The sequence below is a fragment of the Elgaria multicarinata genome, chromosome 13 (genome assembly GCF_023053635.1).
Source record: "Elgaria multicarinata webbii isolate HBS135686 ecotype San Diego chromosome 13, rElgMul1.1.pri, whole genome shotgun sequence".
NCBI lineage: Eukaryota > Metazoa > Chordata > Lepidosauria > Squamata > Anguidae > Elgaria > Elgaria multicarinata.
In genome coordinates, this window is record NC_086183.1 from 14,876,806 (window position 1) to 14,889,973 (window position 13,168).

The window sequence follows — 13,168 nt, forward strand, 5'->3', positions numbered from 1 at the left end:
AAGCATTATCCCTGTGGAGCAGAGGATTTGGGCTGATTTGCTGCTGAGTGTGTTGGTGTGTGTTGTCAGCCATTTTGAGTATTCACCACCTGGGCATGAGCCATACCATGACATGACACACCGCAGCTGACTGGTGAATATTCAGATCCTTCCCACCACACATTGCAGCTCACTGTGGCTTAAATAAGCCATGGTGGGCTATTTTGATCCTGTGAACTGGATCAGAGAGAGAATAATGGCTTGCTTAAGGCCATATAATGAATCTGATGCAAAGATGAAATTTGAATTTGGGACTTCACAGTTTTCACTCTTAGCCAATATATTATGCTGACTAAGTGCCTACAATTAATGTTATTCCTATATCACAAACAAGGAGGCATAGCAATAAAGGATAATTTAATTGGTTCATTTATTGCCAAAATGTGAACTTGGCTCTTCTCTGGGTAAGTTAGCGGAAAGGCCACTTCAGGTCATAAACTTTTTTTGCACCTTGATTGGTGTTTGGGAAGAGAATACAAATCTCAGGAAATCCTCACATGATTGAAGGGTACCAGGAAATAAAAACTTAAGAGTAGGTGATTCTCATGGTGTAAAAGGGTGAAAGACGATTTTAAATGACCCGGGCACGTGACAAGGAAATGTATTGTGGCTTAAAAGAAAATCCAAGTTACATAAAATATATGTAATTTGCATTTGTACATTGGATTGAACAGCTGAGGCTATGCTCTTATAATGGGCCAGAAAAATAAGGAAGGAATGGTTGACACTTTGGATTTGAAGGACCTCTAAATTCAAACCAGTCATGATCAGTCATGATCAGATTGCTGAGGAATGCTCCATACATTGTTGTTCTATTCAGGAAACCCTTTTCTACATTCAAAATGGAACAGCAATATGTACGGATGGCATGCATCTGTGTAAGTTGTAGCTTTTGTTGGCGGGGGGAAGCAAATGCGCATGATTTTTAGAATTTTTAAACCATGGAAGTGTGCTTTTTAGAGCCTGTTCTGATACCCCCCACATTTATATCCTGTTGAGTTCATGTCAGCAGATGCTAAAATCTTTTAGGGCTTCCTGAATGCTCAGCAGCTGACTCTGAAATACGATCTCTTGAGCTGGGGTGGGAGGAAAGTGTTAACCCTTGATACCACACTGTCTGGAAATCCCAGTTGTGGAGTTGCTTCACCCTTTGCATTTGCTTGGAGTGTGTGTCTATGTGGCAGGCAAAGACTACCTTGTCATAGATATAATACAACTGGATTAGTCCCTAGTTTCCAAGAAGTAAAAGTATTTCCAGTTAATGCGGTGGCTGAATTGTCAGAACATACTTCGCTGTACCAGAGAACTTGAACTTTGGTTTGCTGTTTGTGCAGGGAAAGTGATGGGCCAGGCCAGGTGTTAGTTTATAGGGTTAGGTCTACAGCACAGCTCTGTCTGGCCCATCACTCAGGATTAATTGAGGTATGCAACTTCCCCTGTTCCATTTCAAAAATGGTTTGGGCATGCAAGGGGACTCTTTTCTTTTTTTTCTTTTTTACTGCTAGCCTGAATTAGAACCATGTCCAGAGGTGGGGGCAATGGGGTATGTAAGATGAGTTTTAAACCAAGAGCTACTTTATGGATTGTATTAAAATTGCCAGTTTTGAAGACAAAATCCCAAGAATAGATTATGTGAAACGTTTGCAGCAGATAAACAAATCTGCAATAAGTTTTTTTTTCATTTCATTTTGGAAATATTTTATGCTTCATTTGCAACATTTTGTAAAACTTGTATGATAGATATTTTGTTCACTTTTGAATTACAAAGAAACTAGCTGGAGATGGAATAGACTTTTCTTATTGGGAAGCACAGTGTGTGGTTGTTTTTAAAAAGGTTTTTTTTCTGTCACATGTTGAGTTTTTTCTCTTGAAAGATGCTATTTGAAGTATTTCTAAAAGTTTCCCTTGAGAAACCACCTAATTATTCTCCTCTTAGTTATTATACCTGAGTCATCCTTGGTGATTGTTTTGTCCCTCTGAATTTTGAAAATCATAGGACTTTAGTTTAAGATAACTTTGCTGCAAATGTGATTCTGGAAAGGCATTTAATGTTATAGAGAAACTTATTTTCAATCACCAACATTTGAAACCTTGAAATACTTGGAAGGTCTCCCGATTTATTTTGGCTGCAACAGGAGTCCCTAGTGGCTGCTTGATTGTGACAAGTGTATAACTTCGTTTACCAGCACCAGGGCTTTTCAGAGAGCTAGCATCTCATCCTGAGAGCTAGTGTGTAAGTGTTCTTTCGTCTAGGTGTGGAAGAGTCACGCTTGCAGCTTCTTTCTTACAACATGCAGGAAGATTTCAAGACAAGTTTACACTTTGCAATTGGTAGTCTTAAAACTACAGCAGGATTGAAATTTTACAGTCTTGAGTGAAAAAAAATGTCTAAATCAATCCACAGATTTGTCATGGTTTCTGTCAACCTTAGGTTCTGGAGTTCCCCTTAGGGTTCTGTTTCAGAGGCTGTTGGATATATGTTTCTGTTTGTGTTGCAAAGAGAAATTACTATTCTTGAACTTCTCTAGCCAAGAAGAAAAGCTGGAAAACAATTCTCTTGTTGTTTTTCTTACCCTCTGTGTTGACAGGCTTAAGTGAAAGGATTTATCAGAGATGTCAAAAACAAACAAATCAAAATCTGGATCCCGTTCCTCTCGTTCAAGATCTGGGTCCCGGTCCCGGTCCCGGTCTTTCTCAAAGTCTCGGTCCCGATCCCGATCTGTTTCGCGGTCAAGAAAACGCAGGCTCAGGTAAGTTCCACTGGTTGCTTCTAATTGTTTGTCATGTTTTTGGAGTCATTATGCATGTGAAGGGAGTCTTTACAAATGGGAGTTCTCTTATAGAAAGCCTTTTACTAGATTCTGGATTATTCTAAATACTCCAAAATCTTAAAGAGTTGGCTATTGGCAAGTGTTCTGAGTGATTAATCCGCTTCTGTCATTCTTTTTTACTTTGAGGAATGCTGTAAATTGTAATGGAAGGTGAATATTTCTTTACCTGTGCTTTGACAGCCATCTGTTTTAAGATTTTCCATTCAGATTTTCAATGTATTTATCCTCAGGTCCTTGTGATTAAATTTGTACTTGCCTAGCTTTTGATAGCTGGAAACAGATAATAGTCTCTAACATCAGATAATCAGACTCTTTGCCTTGTTGGAAATTATGCAGACCAAGCACCAGTAAAATTCTGCTGCAACGTCTTGTAGCAGATTTTTCCTTCTCTCCTTCAGAGTCTTAAATTTGTGGTTGTGTTTTTAAAATCCTAGGGAACTCATTGCTTGCAGAGCTTGAAGAACCACACCCACTCAGCTGTTCATGGTGTTGATTTGCATTTCATTTTGTTTTTATTAGCTATCTGTTGAATTAATAATTATTTAAAAATAATTCTAAAGGAATCACAAAGTTTCTGTATTTATTAGGCTGCAAGCCCAAGTGACTGTTAATAATTAAAATGCAGTTTTTTTAAAAGAGTACAGAAAAGCAGCAGTAAAATACAATGGGAGGGGAGGAGGAGAGGACAGAGCCAGATGGAGGAGAAGCTCAAGCGATCTACTTACTGTGGGCAGAAGCTTTAGGAAGGGTTACCCGTAGGTTGGGAATGTCCGGCTTCATTCATGAGAGCTGCAGCAAATGGAGAATGACCCCAGCATGCAAAATGTCCCTGGTTATGGGCAGCTGTTGGAGAAGCTTTCATTTTGCGAATGATTTGACTATAGAAGTAAAATGGAGGAGCCTGGTGCATACAAATCAACTGGCAAGTGTTTAGTGAGCTCACAGAGGTAGGTTTAATTTCTGAAGGATAATAGGCTTGCTGGTCAGAATTTTATACTGGTTTATAAATTTATAAAATTCATGCAGCTGGTTGCTTTTGGTGACTTGACTTGGGAGAATGTAACTTGTGTTGCATGTGTATCATTCTCCAAGGTATTTCCCTTTACTCTGCTTCAACTTGATTCAGTTTGCTTAATTCTTTGTAGGAGTTAGCAAGTTGTTTGTCATTCCATTCCACCCCATTTTGTGGAGTGGCCTGAACCCGTGTGGTGTTAAAACTCATTGGTGGTGATTACATGACCCAATTATCGGCTTTGGGGGAAATACCCATGCACACACACACACACACAACACCAGCTGCGTTTCATGTACTGTGTCCTTTCAAATGATTTCTCATGAACGGCCTCCACAGGTCTTTGAAGGGAAACATTTCACGTTCCGTGCCTCTAAAATGGCAGAATGGATTTTGGAAGGAACAGGCACCAGGTCCCTTAGCAGTAATTGATAACAAAATGCAGTATCCGCCTGGGGACTGGCTGCTTAGTGCTTTCGGAACACCTCTTAATTGGCTCATTTTCACTGCCTGCACCAGGCTGTGTGCATGTCTCTTCCTTCTTACATTACTGAAACTGTTTGCGAATGAAAAAGTATCCAAGGTAAGCTACTCTGTTTTTTCCTTACCAGTGAAGGAGGCTCTGTTCGTGGAAGAGACAAGGTGGCAAATTCTCTTTGTGTAGATTTGTTCCAGATGTTAGAGTTGCCTACAAATGTTGTTCACACTATTTTAAAGTCTGATTTTCACTTGTGTTGGGTTCCTCACAAGCACAATTTCTTTTTATCGGTATTACCTCTTGTCATATTAATGATCTATTTGGGCTACTCTGATTTGCAGTGGCTCTCCAGGGTATGAGTTACAGGTGTGTGACCCCTCCAAAAAAAATCTTTCACTTGGGACATGCAATGCAGGGACCTTGTATTTGCAAACCATCTGCTCTTCCTCTAAGTTATAGCTCTTATTCTAGCATCCATAGGGAGCTGGACCCTTATCATGAACACCCAGTGGTATTTTTAGCAGCTTTGTACGTGTTTGTTTATTATGCTTATATTGCTCTTTCCCTCCAAGGCAGCACACATGATTCTTTTCCCTTCCTATTTTATCCTTGCAACAATAAGATGACCATATGAAAAGGAGGACAGGGCTCCTGTATCTTTAACATTTGTAGAGAAAAAGGAATTTTAGCAGGTGATATTTGTAAACATGCAGCACCTGGCGTGATTCTGTCTTTATCACAACAGTTACAACTGCAGGAGCCCTGCCCTCTTGACCAGATACAAAAGAGGTTAGGGTTTCTCAGCTTTAATTGTTGTGATGAAGAGGGAATTTCATCAGGTGCTACATGCCTACAAATGACACCTTCTGAAATTCCCTTTTCTATACAGCTGAAAGACACAGGATTTGGACATCCGATGCAACAACTGTATGAAGTAAATTATACTGAGTGCATGACTGCTGCTAAGGTCACCCAATGAGCTTCATGGCTGAGTAGGAATTTGAACTAGGATCTCTCCAGTTCTAATCTAACACTCCAATCACACTGGCTCTCATTAATGCTTGTACTTTCCCCAGCAAAACAAAGGGCACTTGCCCCTAGAATTGTACCTTCTAACTGTCATCTGTTGGATGTCCCTCAAATCCCGTATGCTTTATATTATATACGTGTTTGTTCTAGTGTGTGCCCTAGCTTCTCTTTCTCTAGCTAAATTCGCACACACATTAACATCAAAGTCTTGTTGCCTAAAAGGGGAAAGTGTTTCGTTGAGCAGTATGCTCTTGTAGCAGAAGACAGAACCTTCATCTGCGCCTTTAAAGTTGTTAGCCATTTAACTCACTTTTGGTGAGTTCTCCCATTTCTTATGTCTATTTTTTCTGATGGAGTGGGGGAAAGATTTCTTCCCTCTTGAAATTTATTTATTTATTTATTGCATTTTTATACCGCCCAATAGCTGAAGCTATTGAAATGATACGTTTCAGCTGTGGAGGTTTCCATAGATGAAACTGATAGGTTAAAAGTATAGATGACTTTTATCCCATGTGGGGACAGGTTTGACATCTGCTGCAATTGGTGCTCTGGAAGGTTGGTGCTTTGGGGATGATCCTTTAGAGGTGAGTGCCTTTTCCTCTGTGAGATCAAGAGAAGCTAGAGATGGTCAAAACGGAAGCCTGCATGAAAGCAATACTATGTGTAGCAGATTCAAAATACCTTTTCTTTTTCCCCAGTTCTAGGTCCCGTTCGAGATCATATTCTCCATCTCACAACAGGGAGAGGAACCACCAACGAGTATACCAGAACCGGGATTTTCGAGGGCATAACAGAGGGTATCGGAGACCCTATTACTTCCGTGGAAGGAATAGAGGGTTCTATCCATGGGGCCAGTATAACCGAGGTGGCTATGGAAATTACAGGTCCAATTGGCAAAACTACCGCCAAGCCTATAGCCCTCGTAGGGGCCGCTCACGTTCACGGTCACCCAAGAGGAGGTCTCCATCTCCACGGTCTAGAAGTCATTCTAGAAATTCTGACAAGTCATCATCTGATAGATCAAGGAGGTCTTCATCATCTCGGTCCTCCTCTAATCACAGCAGAGCTGAGTCCTCCAAGCGCCGGTCATTGAAGGACAAGAAGTCTTCTTCCAAGGATGCCCGGGCATCTCAGGGCGCCGGGGATAACCAAGGAGATGACAACAAGGAACCGCCCTTCTCGGGAGGAACGTCCCAGGATGCCAAATCCTCAGAGGGGTCGAAATCCTGGCAAGAAGTGGGCACGTACGGCACAAGTTCAGCATCAAGGGCCTCTGCTGTGTCCGAGTTGAGTCCAAAAGAACGCAGTCCAGCACTAAAGAGCCCTCTGCAGTCAGTTGTAGTCAGGCGCCGATCCCCCAGGCCAAGCCCACTTCAAAAGCCTAGTCCTACATCTTCTAATGCTTCTCAGCTAGGCTCAGCTCTGCAGAGCGGCAGCTCCTTTCAGGCAGGCTCACATCAGTTTGAGCATAATTTAGCAAGCCTGAGCCCAACAAGGAAGAGCCCTGTGTGCAAAAGCCCCACAACAATCAGTTCCATTTATGGGGCATCTCAGAAGGAGGAAATGGGGGCAGCCTTCTCCAAAAGGCAAGTTGTCTTGAATCCTGGATTGATTGATTGATTGATTCATTAGTGGGTTTTTAGCTTGGTATATAGTTAAGCTAACTGTAATTTTATTTATTTATTTATTTATTTATTTATTGCATTTTTATACTGCCCAATTGCCAAAGCTCTCTGGGTGGTTTACAAATATTAAGCAATCTAAATAATTTAATTTGGGCTAGTCAAAAAGATTGGGGAAAACTGCTGTGAAAACAAGAGTAGGCTTCAGATAATATGACCTAAGGAATTAATTTCTATGAGATCTTTATTCTGGTTGGATCCAGACAAAGTTAGTTGCCCTTAGTTCCCATCAAAGTCAATGGCACTTAAGTCATGACCAACTTTTCTTGATTTTAATGGAACTTGAGTGCAACTCACAAAGTACTGGATCCAACCCACAATTTTAGGTATTTTTTTTCTGATGGGAAATTACTCAGGACGGAACACAAAATAAAATAAAAAACCAATTAAATTTTTAAAAAACCAATCAGTTAAATGAAAACAAATAAAATAGTTAGTGATGGTTGGTTTCCCAGAAAAAAAAAATCTGCTGCCTGACTCAGTGGAGATATGATTGAGCATGTTGTTTTCACTTCCATCTAGTAAACATTTTTTTTAAGTATACCATCTTAATTTTATGTGTCGGATGGTTGAGCTGTGTTGAGGCTTGGATTTGTGTGCTGAAGTGTTAGCTCCTGGCGTTAATCTAGGGGTAGGCAACCTAGTGCCCTCCAGATGTTTTGGATTATAACCCCCAGCCAGCATGGCCAGCAGTCATGAATTATGAGAGCTGTAGTACAAAAGCCCTGTTTTAAACTAACCAGAGTTCCCTGTTATAACTCTTGGAGGTCCGATTACTTTAAACTATAGTTAATGAACAAACCAGGACTATAAACCACAGTTTGATCCTGGCTTGGTTGGTCTAAGCACTTTGGATGTAGGGGAAACTATGGTTTAAAATTTAAAGTGGAAGCTTTCAGTCTCTTTGGCACACGAACCACAGCTTTTGCCCATCACCTAAACCTGTGGCTCAGCATTGCATCCAAATTGGCCCAATGAGTCTACGGTTTAACATTATGCAGGCAGATCACATTGAGCTTCAGGCTTAAACATTCTCCCTCACTTGCGTCTCTGGCAAGCTGCAAAGAGATGAGAATCTTCTGCTTCCATTTTCGTTTAATCATGATTTGTTGTGTCATCCAAATCCAAAACTTAGGTTGACCTTAATTATGGTTAGGGGAAACAAGTCAACTTTGTAAACTACAGTTTGAAGCTGGCTTGTTTCAACTAACAATAGTTATGATTCGCACAGTGACCTGGTTCTCTCATAACAGCAAGCCACCGTGGGTGAATTTCCCTGCAGGGCTTACCATTTTGAATTTTTAAAATTCAGGCTGTGGCGAGGACACACTGAAGCATGAGCCTGGTGAGTGCAGATTGTTGGGCCACCCAGACACTATGGCCTGTTTTAGGGTTGCTGGTGGCTTATTACATCCCAACAACCCAGCATCGCAGCTTTGCATGTAAGCATGGCTTGAATTTTCAAAATGGCAGCCAATAACACTGCAAGAAGTCCTGTGAAGAAGTTCACCCATGGTGGCTTTTCGTTACATGCAGACTGGCTCAGTTGGTTTAGTTCAAACAACATGACATGCCTCAGTTAAATAAATACGTTCAGATTCTTCTAAGGTGGAGGGATGAGGGAGTGTGAAAGCCCAATAGTCACCTAAGTTCATTCTTATAACACTAAACCGTGGTTTAGTATTATAGTACTGATACGTTTTATGGAACAATGTGTTTCTGAAAATGTTTTATTTTCCTCTAGAAAAACATAACTCTGGAAAGCATTCCATGGAAAATGTTCCACCCAGTATCACTGAAAATAGTAAAATAGACGGGTGAGCAGAAAGTAAATCTCCAGATGTATTGGACTTTAACTCCCAGAACCCCTGGCAGCTTAGCCAGTGGACAGGAATGCTTGGCGTTGTAGTCTAGAACATCTGGAGATTTACTTTCTGCCCACTGTACAGTATATCATGCATTTTAAAAAAGCACAAAAATAAACTGATAGATAGCAACAGCCATATAACGTAATTTTAAAAACCTTTGTAAAATAAAAATGTTAAAACTAAGTGGCAGTAGGCAGAGTATTGAGTAGGTTGGTGGGCTTCTCTGAAAAGAATAATTGTTTTGACTTTAATTAATCAATTGCTTAGCTACCTTTAAAGACCATCATTTTCCCACAGCGATTTACAAAGTAAAAATACAGAAAAGATTAATAAAAGCATATTAAATATAAAAATGATAAAATTAAACTAGTTGCAATAAATATGATTTCATGATCCATATTGTAGGTGTTACCCAATGAAAGATTCTGCCCCCTAGGAGATTGTGGATCTTGAACAGAAGTAACACATAGTTCCAGACAATATAAAAATTAACCCTTCTATTTTATTTCAGTTTTGCTTGTAACTAGTTTCTAAGGTATCTCCCCAGGAAACATATACTTCTGGCTATTTTGCTCTTACTGTAAAGCCATACCCATGATGTCCATTAGTATAGATAGTTTATTAAAAAGGGATTAGATAAACAGTTGGAAGATGACTTTAGACATGGCTACTAGTGATGGTAGGCAAAACTGCAGGCTCATCTCTGATGATCGGATGGCAGGCGGCGTTGCGATCAGACCACACTGCCATGTTGTGCTTGTGAAATCTCCTGAGGCAGCTGCTTGGGTATTGGTAATTGTATTAAACCATTGCTCTGTCTAGCATGGCAGCTCTTGCTTTCTCACAGGAGAAAAGCTGCTTCTTTAAAATTGCGGTGGTGCCATAGGAATGGGGCTTGGGTGCCCCTACCAAGATGGCATGCACCAAATTCATTTTTATCTATTGCATCAGAGACTGGTTCAAGTTTTAAGATTTGGCTGCTGAACATTCTCGTTCCAAAAGTATTGGTGGCTATTTATTTGCTCAGAACACCACAGGAGTACATTTCAAACTTAGATGTTGCTTTTCGAAGTGACAAAATAATCCATGACACTAATCAATGTAAATAACTACTTCAGTAAAGTAATTTAATTAGTAATTATGCAGAACTAGATGCAGCATTTAAAAGAGGAGGTGGGGGAAATTTGCAGAAATGAGATTGTGTTGGGATTTTGTGTTGGATTTTTTTTTAAAAAAAGCATACACTGGCTCAGTTCAGAGAATACATTTCTCAATGGTGGTTTTAGAACTCTGCGGAGATTTTACACCGCCGTTGAAAAATGTGTTGTCTGGTGGGAAAACTCCACCCCATGTTGGAGTTTGTTTGGAAAACTCTCCACGCTGAATTTCCTGCATAAACGTTGTGTGGCATATTGTGTGGAGGGCTCCGTGGAGTTTTCCATTGCGTTGAGTTGATTTTTCCCACTGGCTACAGAGTTCCCTGGCAAGAGTGGCAAAAGGAGTGAGTGCCACTCTAGAAGAGCTGCTGGGATTGTTGTTGTTTTTTGCAGCAGTGGCTGATGGGATACCATCGAGAGGACTGGGGGAGGAGAGAGGGCGGAGGAACTGTCAGTCAAATGTCACAATGGAATTTTCTCAATTCCACAGTAGCCCACAGTCGCACAACGGTGGAGTTAGAACATGTTGTGTGGGGCGTACCACCTGAAAACTCAACCTTTGAGTAGAGTTGTCTGAACTGAGCCACTATGAAGAACAATTGCTTGTTTAAGCTTTTTTAGCAGGAGGAAAGGAGAGAATTCCCTGGTTCTCTTTTCAGATTTTCAGGAAACGGTTAGACATTTACCTGCCAATTCCTGTACAGTACACTTTTCTTTGAAAGTCATATTCCATGCCCCCCTTGTGTCACATTTTAGGAGCCAAGGCTTTTTCTAGCCCTGTTTTCAGAATTGTTTGAAAAGACTGTTAAAAGAATGAATACAGTTTTTGTCATGCTCTGGACTCCACTGGTGGGCTTCTAGCAAATGTTAACAGCTGTTCAAAAGCCAACATATGTAGTCTGTAAAAATTAAGCAATGTTGAAGCCACTAAGATAGCAGTTGGCACATGTGCTTTGGGCAGAAATGTTGTTTAAATTCTTGGAAATACAGCCCTGTCATGGGTTCCCAAACTCTGTTGGTACAAGGATCCCGGTAATTGCACACCCTTTTAAAAGTTCCTTTAAGAAGGAAGGGCAGTGATTTTTCAGTATCTCTTAATTTTGTCATGTCATTCGCTAAAGCATGGTTTTGAAATTCACACCTATTTGCACTTCAAATCTTTTTTCACCAGATAGTTTAAATTGCAGTCACTATTCTGTCAGGTTTTGTTGGGAATTCCTAGCCTTTATAACGTTGCTGAGTGTTCGTGTTCTTCCCAACCAATTAAGAATTTCCCCTGTTAACCTTTTTGCTTTTATTTGTGTTTTGAATTGTCTATAGCTTCCATAGGAGACTTGCCTCCAAAAATTTGGAAGTAGCTTTTGAGGCTTTTATTTCCACTGTGTGTTACTTAAAAGCACAGCAATCCAAGGTGAAAATGTTGATGGGTTAATTCTCCACAAACAGGTTTGTAAGTGAATGCACAGGTTGGGTAAGATCTTTTATGTATTTCCTGCCTTCTAGCTGTGGCAAGTGAGTTTTAAAGTATCATTTTATTCTTTTTACTAAGCTCTTTGACCATTTGTGAACAGACGTACTTATTTCGAAACATTAAAATAGATAGAAGAAGCTAAACAAAACAATAACTTTGTATCAGTAACACAGGAATCTTACAAAAGCCGCTTGATCAGAAGTTTGAGAATAACAGTTCATGAATTGTTGTCTGTATTTTTATAAATAGGTACTTAGAAGAGCAAAAGGCTGAAAATGGGAAAGATAAAGAGCAGAAACTGATGAATGTGGAAAAGGAAAAAATGAAAGAGAAGGGAAGTTTCTCTGAGATGGGATTAGCGGATGGCAAAACAAAATTGGATCCATATGCCTCCAAAGCTGACACAGAAAAGATATATCGTGGAAGTCAGTCCCCAAAGCGCTATAAGCTCCGAGACGACTTTGAAAAGAAGATGGCAGAGTTCCATAAGGAGAGCCATTATGGCAAAGAGGAAATGGATGAGCCGGAGAAGAAAGTTAAGGGCAAAGGGCGAAAGGAATCCAATTTTGATGAGGATGAGGATGATGAGCCCAAGTTTCTATCTAAGACAGTATCTGCTTCCAGCAAAAACCAGGAGGAAGATCGGACAGGGAAATGGGAAGGTCTGGTATTTTTGCCCGCAGCCAAAGAGAAACAGCGGAAAGCTGAGGAGATGGAGGAGGAGTCCTATTCCGAACAGTCTAAGAAAGAGGAGAGGCAGGCTGCCAAAAGAGCAGAAGCTGGGCACAGAGGCTTTGTACCAGAAAAGAATTTCCGAGTAACCACATACAAAGCAGGCCAGGAAAAAAACGCTACTTCTCCTCCGCCTCGAAAGTCCTCAGAAGGCAGAGATAAGCCAAGCACGAGGGGAGAGGGCCTGGCCACTGGCAAGTCCTCCTTTTCTATTACTCGTGAGACCCAAGTCAACCTTCGAATGGATTCTTTTGATGAGGATCTTGCACGGTGAGAGGCTCAGTTTGTCTCCACAGCTGGAGTGAAGGGAAAAGGGAGGGTGAGCCAAAGTGAGAAAATCATTGTGTTCTACAGTAAAACCTGTCACTGGACCTTTAAAGAGAGCAAGCAAATTAAAAGGACCATAAGTATGTGTTCAGAGATCACACTGTACCATGCGTCTATCATTAAAGGCTTGAGGATAACATTAATACCCCAACCTGAGATAAATTTAGTGAAATGGCAAGAACTACGGTTCTTTTTAAAGCAAGAATCCAGTAGCCTAAAAACATGTTTTTTCCAACTTTAATCAGAGGCTGGTCTACTAACTAGTTTTAATTTCATCTTCATGGAAATGTTTCATTTAGAACACATGACTGCGTAATAGGAGTCCAGAGATATTATACCCTTTCACATTACCTCCCCTAGACTCGGGTGGGTGGGGAGCAAAATAGTAATACATAATACCATAGATAATGAACTTGGTCAGTGGAAGAAGAGAGTTAAATGCCTGTATTGTTGTACTGAACAATATGGCTAGAAAACTGCCACTCCTATATATTTGAAAATAAATTGCAAGCATAAACTTGCAAGTAATTACAAAATACAAT

At 40.5% G+C, this 13,168-nt stretch overlaps 1 protein-coding gene across 3 annotated transcripts in view; it reads left to right on the forward strand.

The window, feature by feature from the left end:
- THRAP3 (thyroid hormone receptor associated protein 3) overlaps window positions 1-13,168 on the forward strand; it is a 37,100-nt gene that overhangs the window by 12,640 nt on the left and 11,292 nt on the right. For 2 of the 3 annotated variants that reach the window (XM_063140167.1, XM_063140168.1), the window contains exons 3-5: window positions 2,628-2,789; window positions 6,088-6,975; window positions 11,817-12,569. In XM_063140167.1, coding sequence (XP_062996237.1) covers window positions 2,653-2,789; window positions 6,088-6,975; window positions 11,817-12,569 — 1,778 coding nt within the window. In that variant the 5' untranslated portion in view covers window positions 2,628-2,652. The remainder of the gene's footprint in view (window positions 1-2,627; window positions 2,790-6,087; window positions 6,976-11,816; window positions 12,570-13,168) is intronic. The other variant, XM_063140169.1, reaches the window with a different exon arrangement.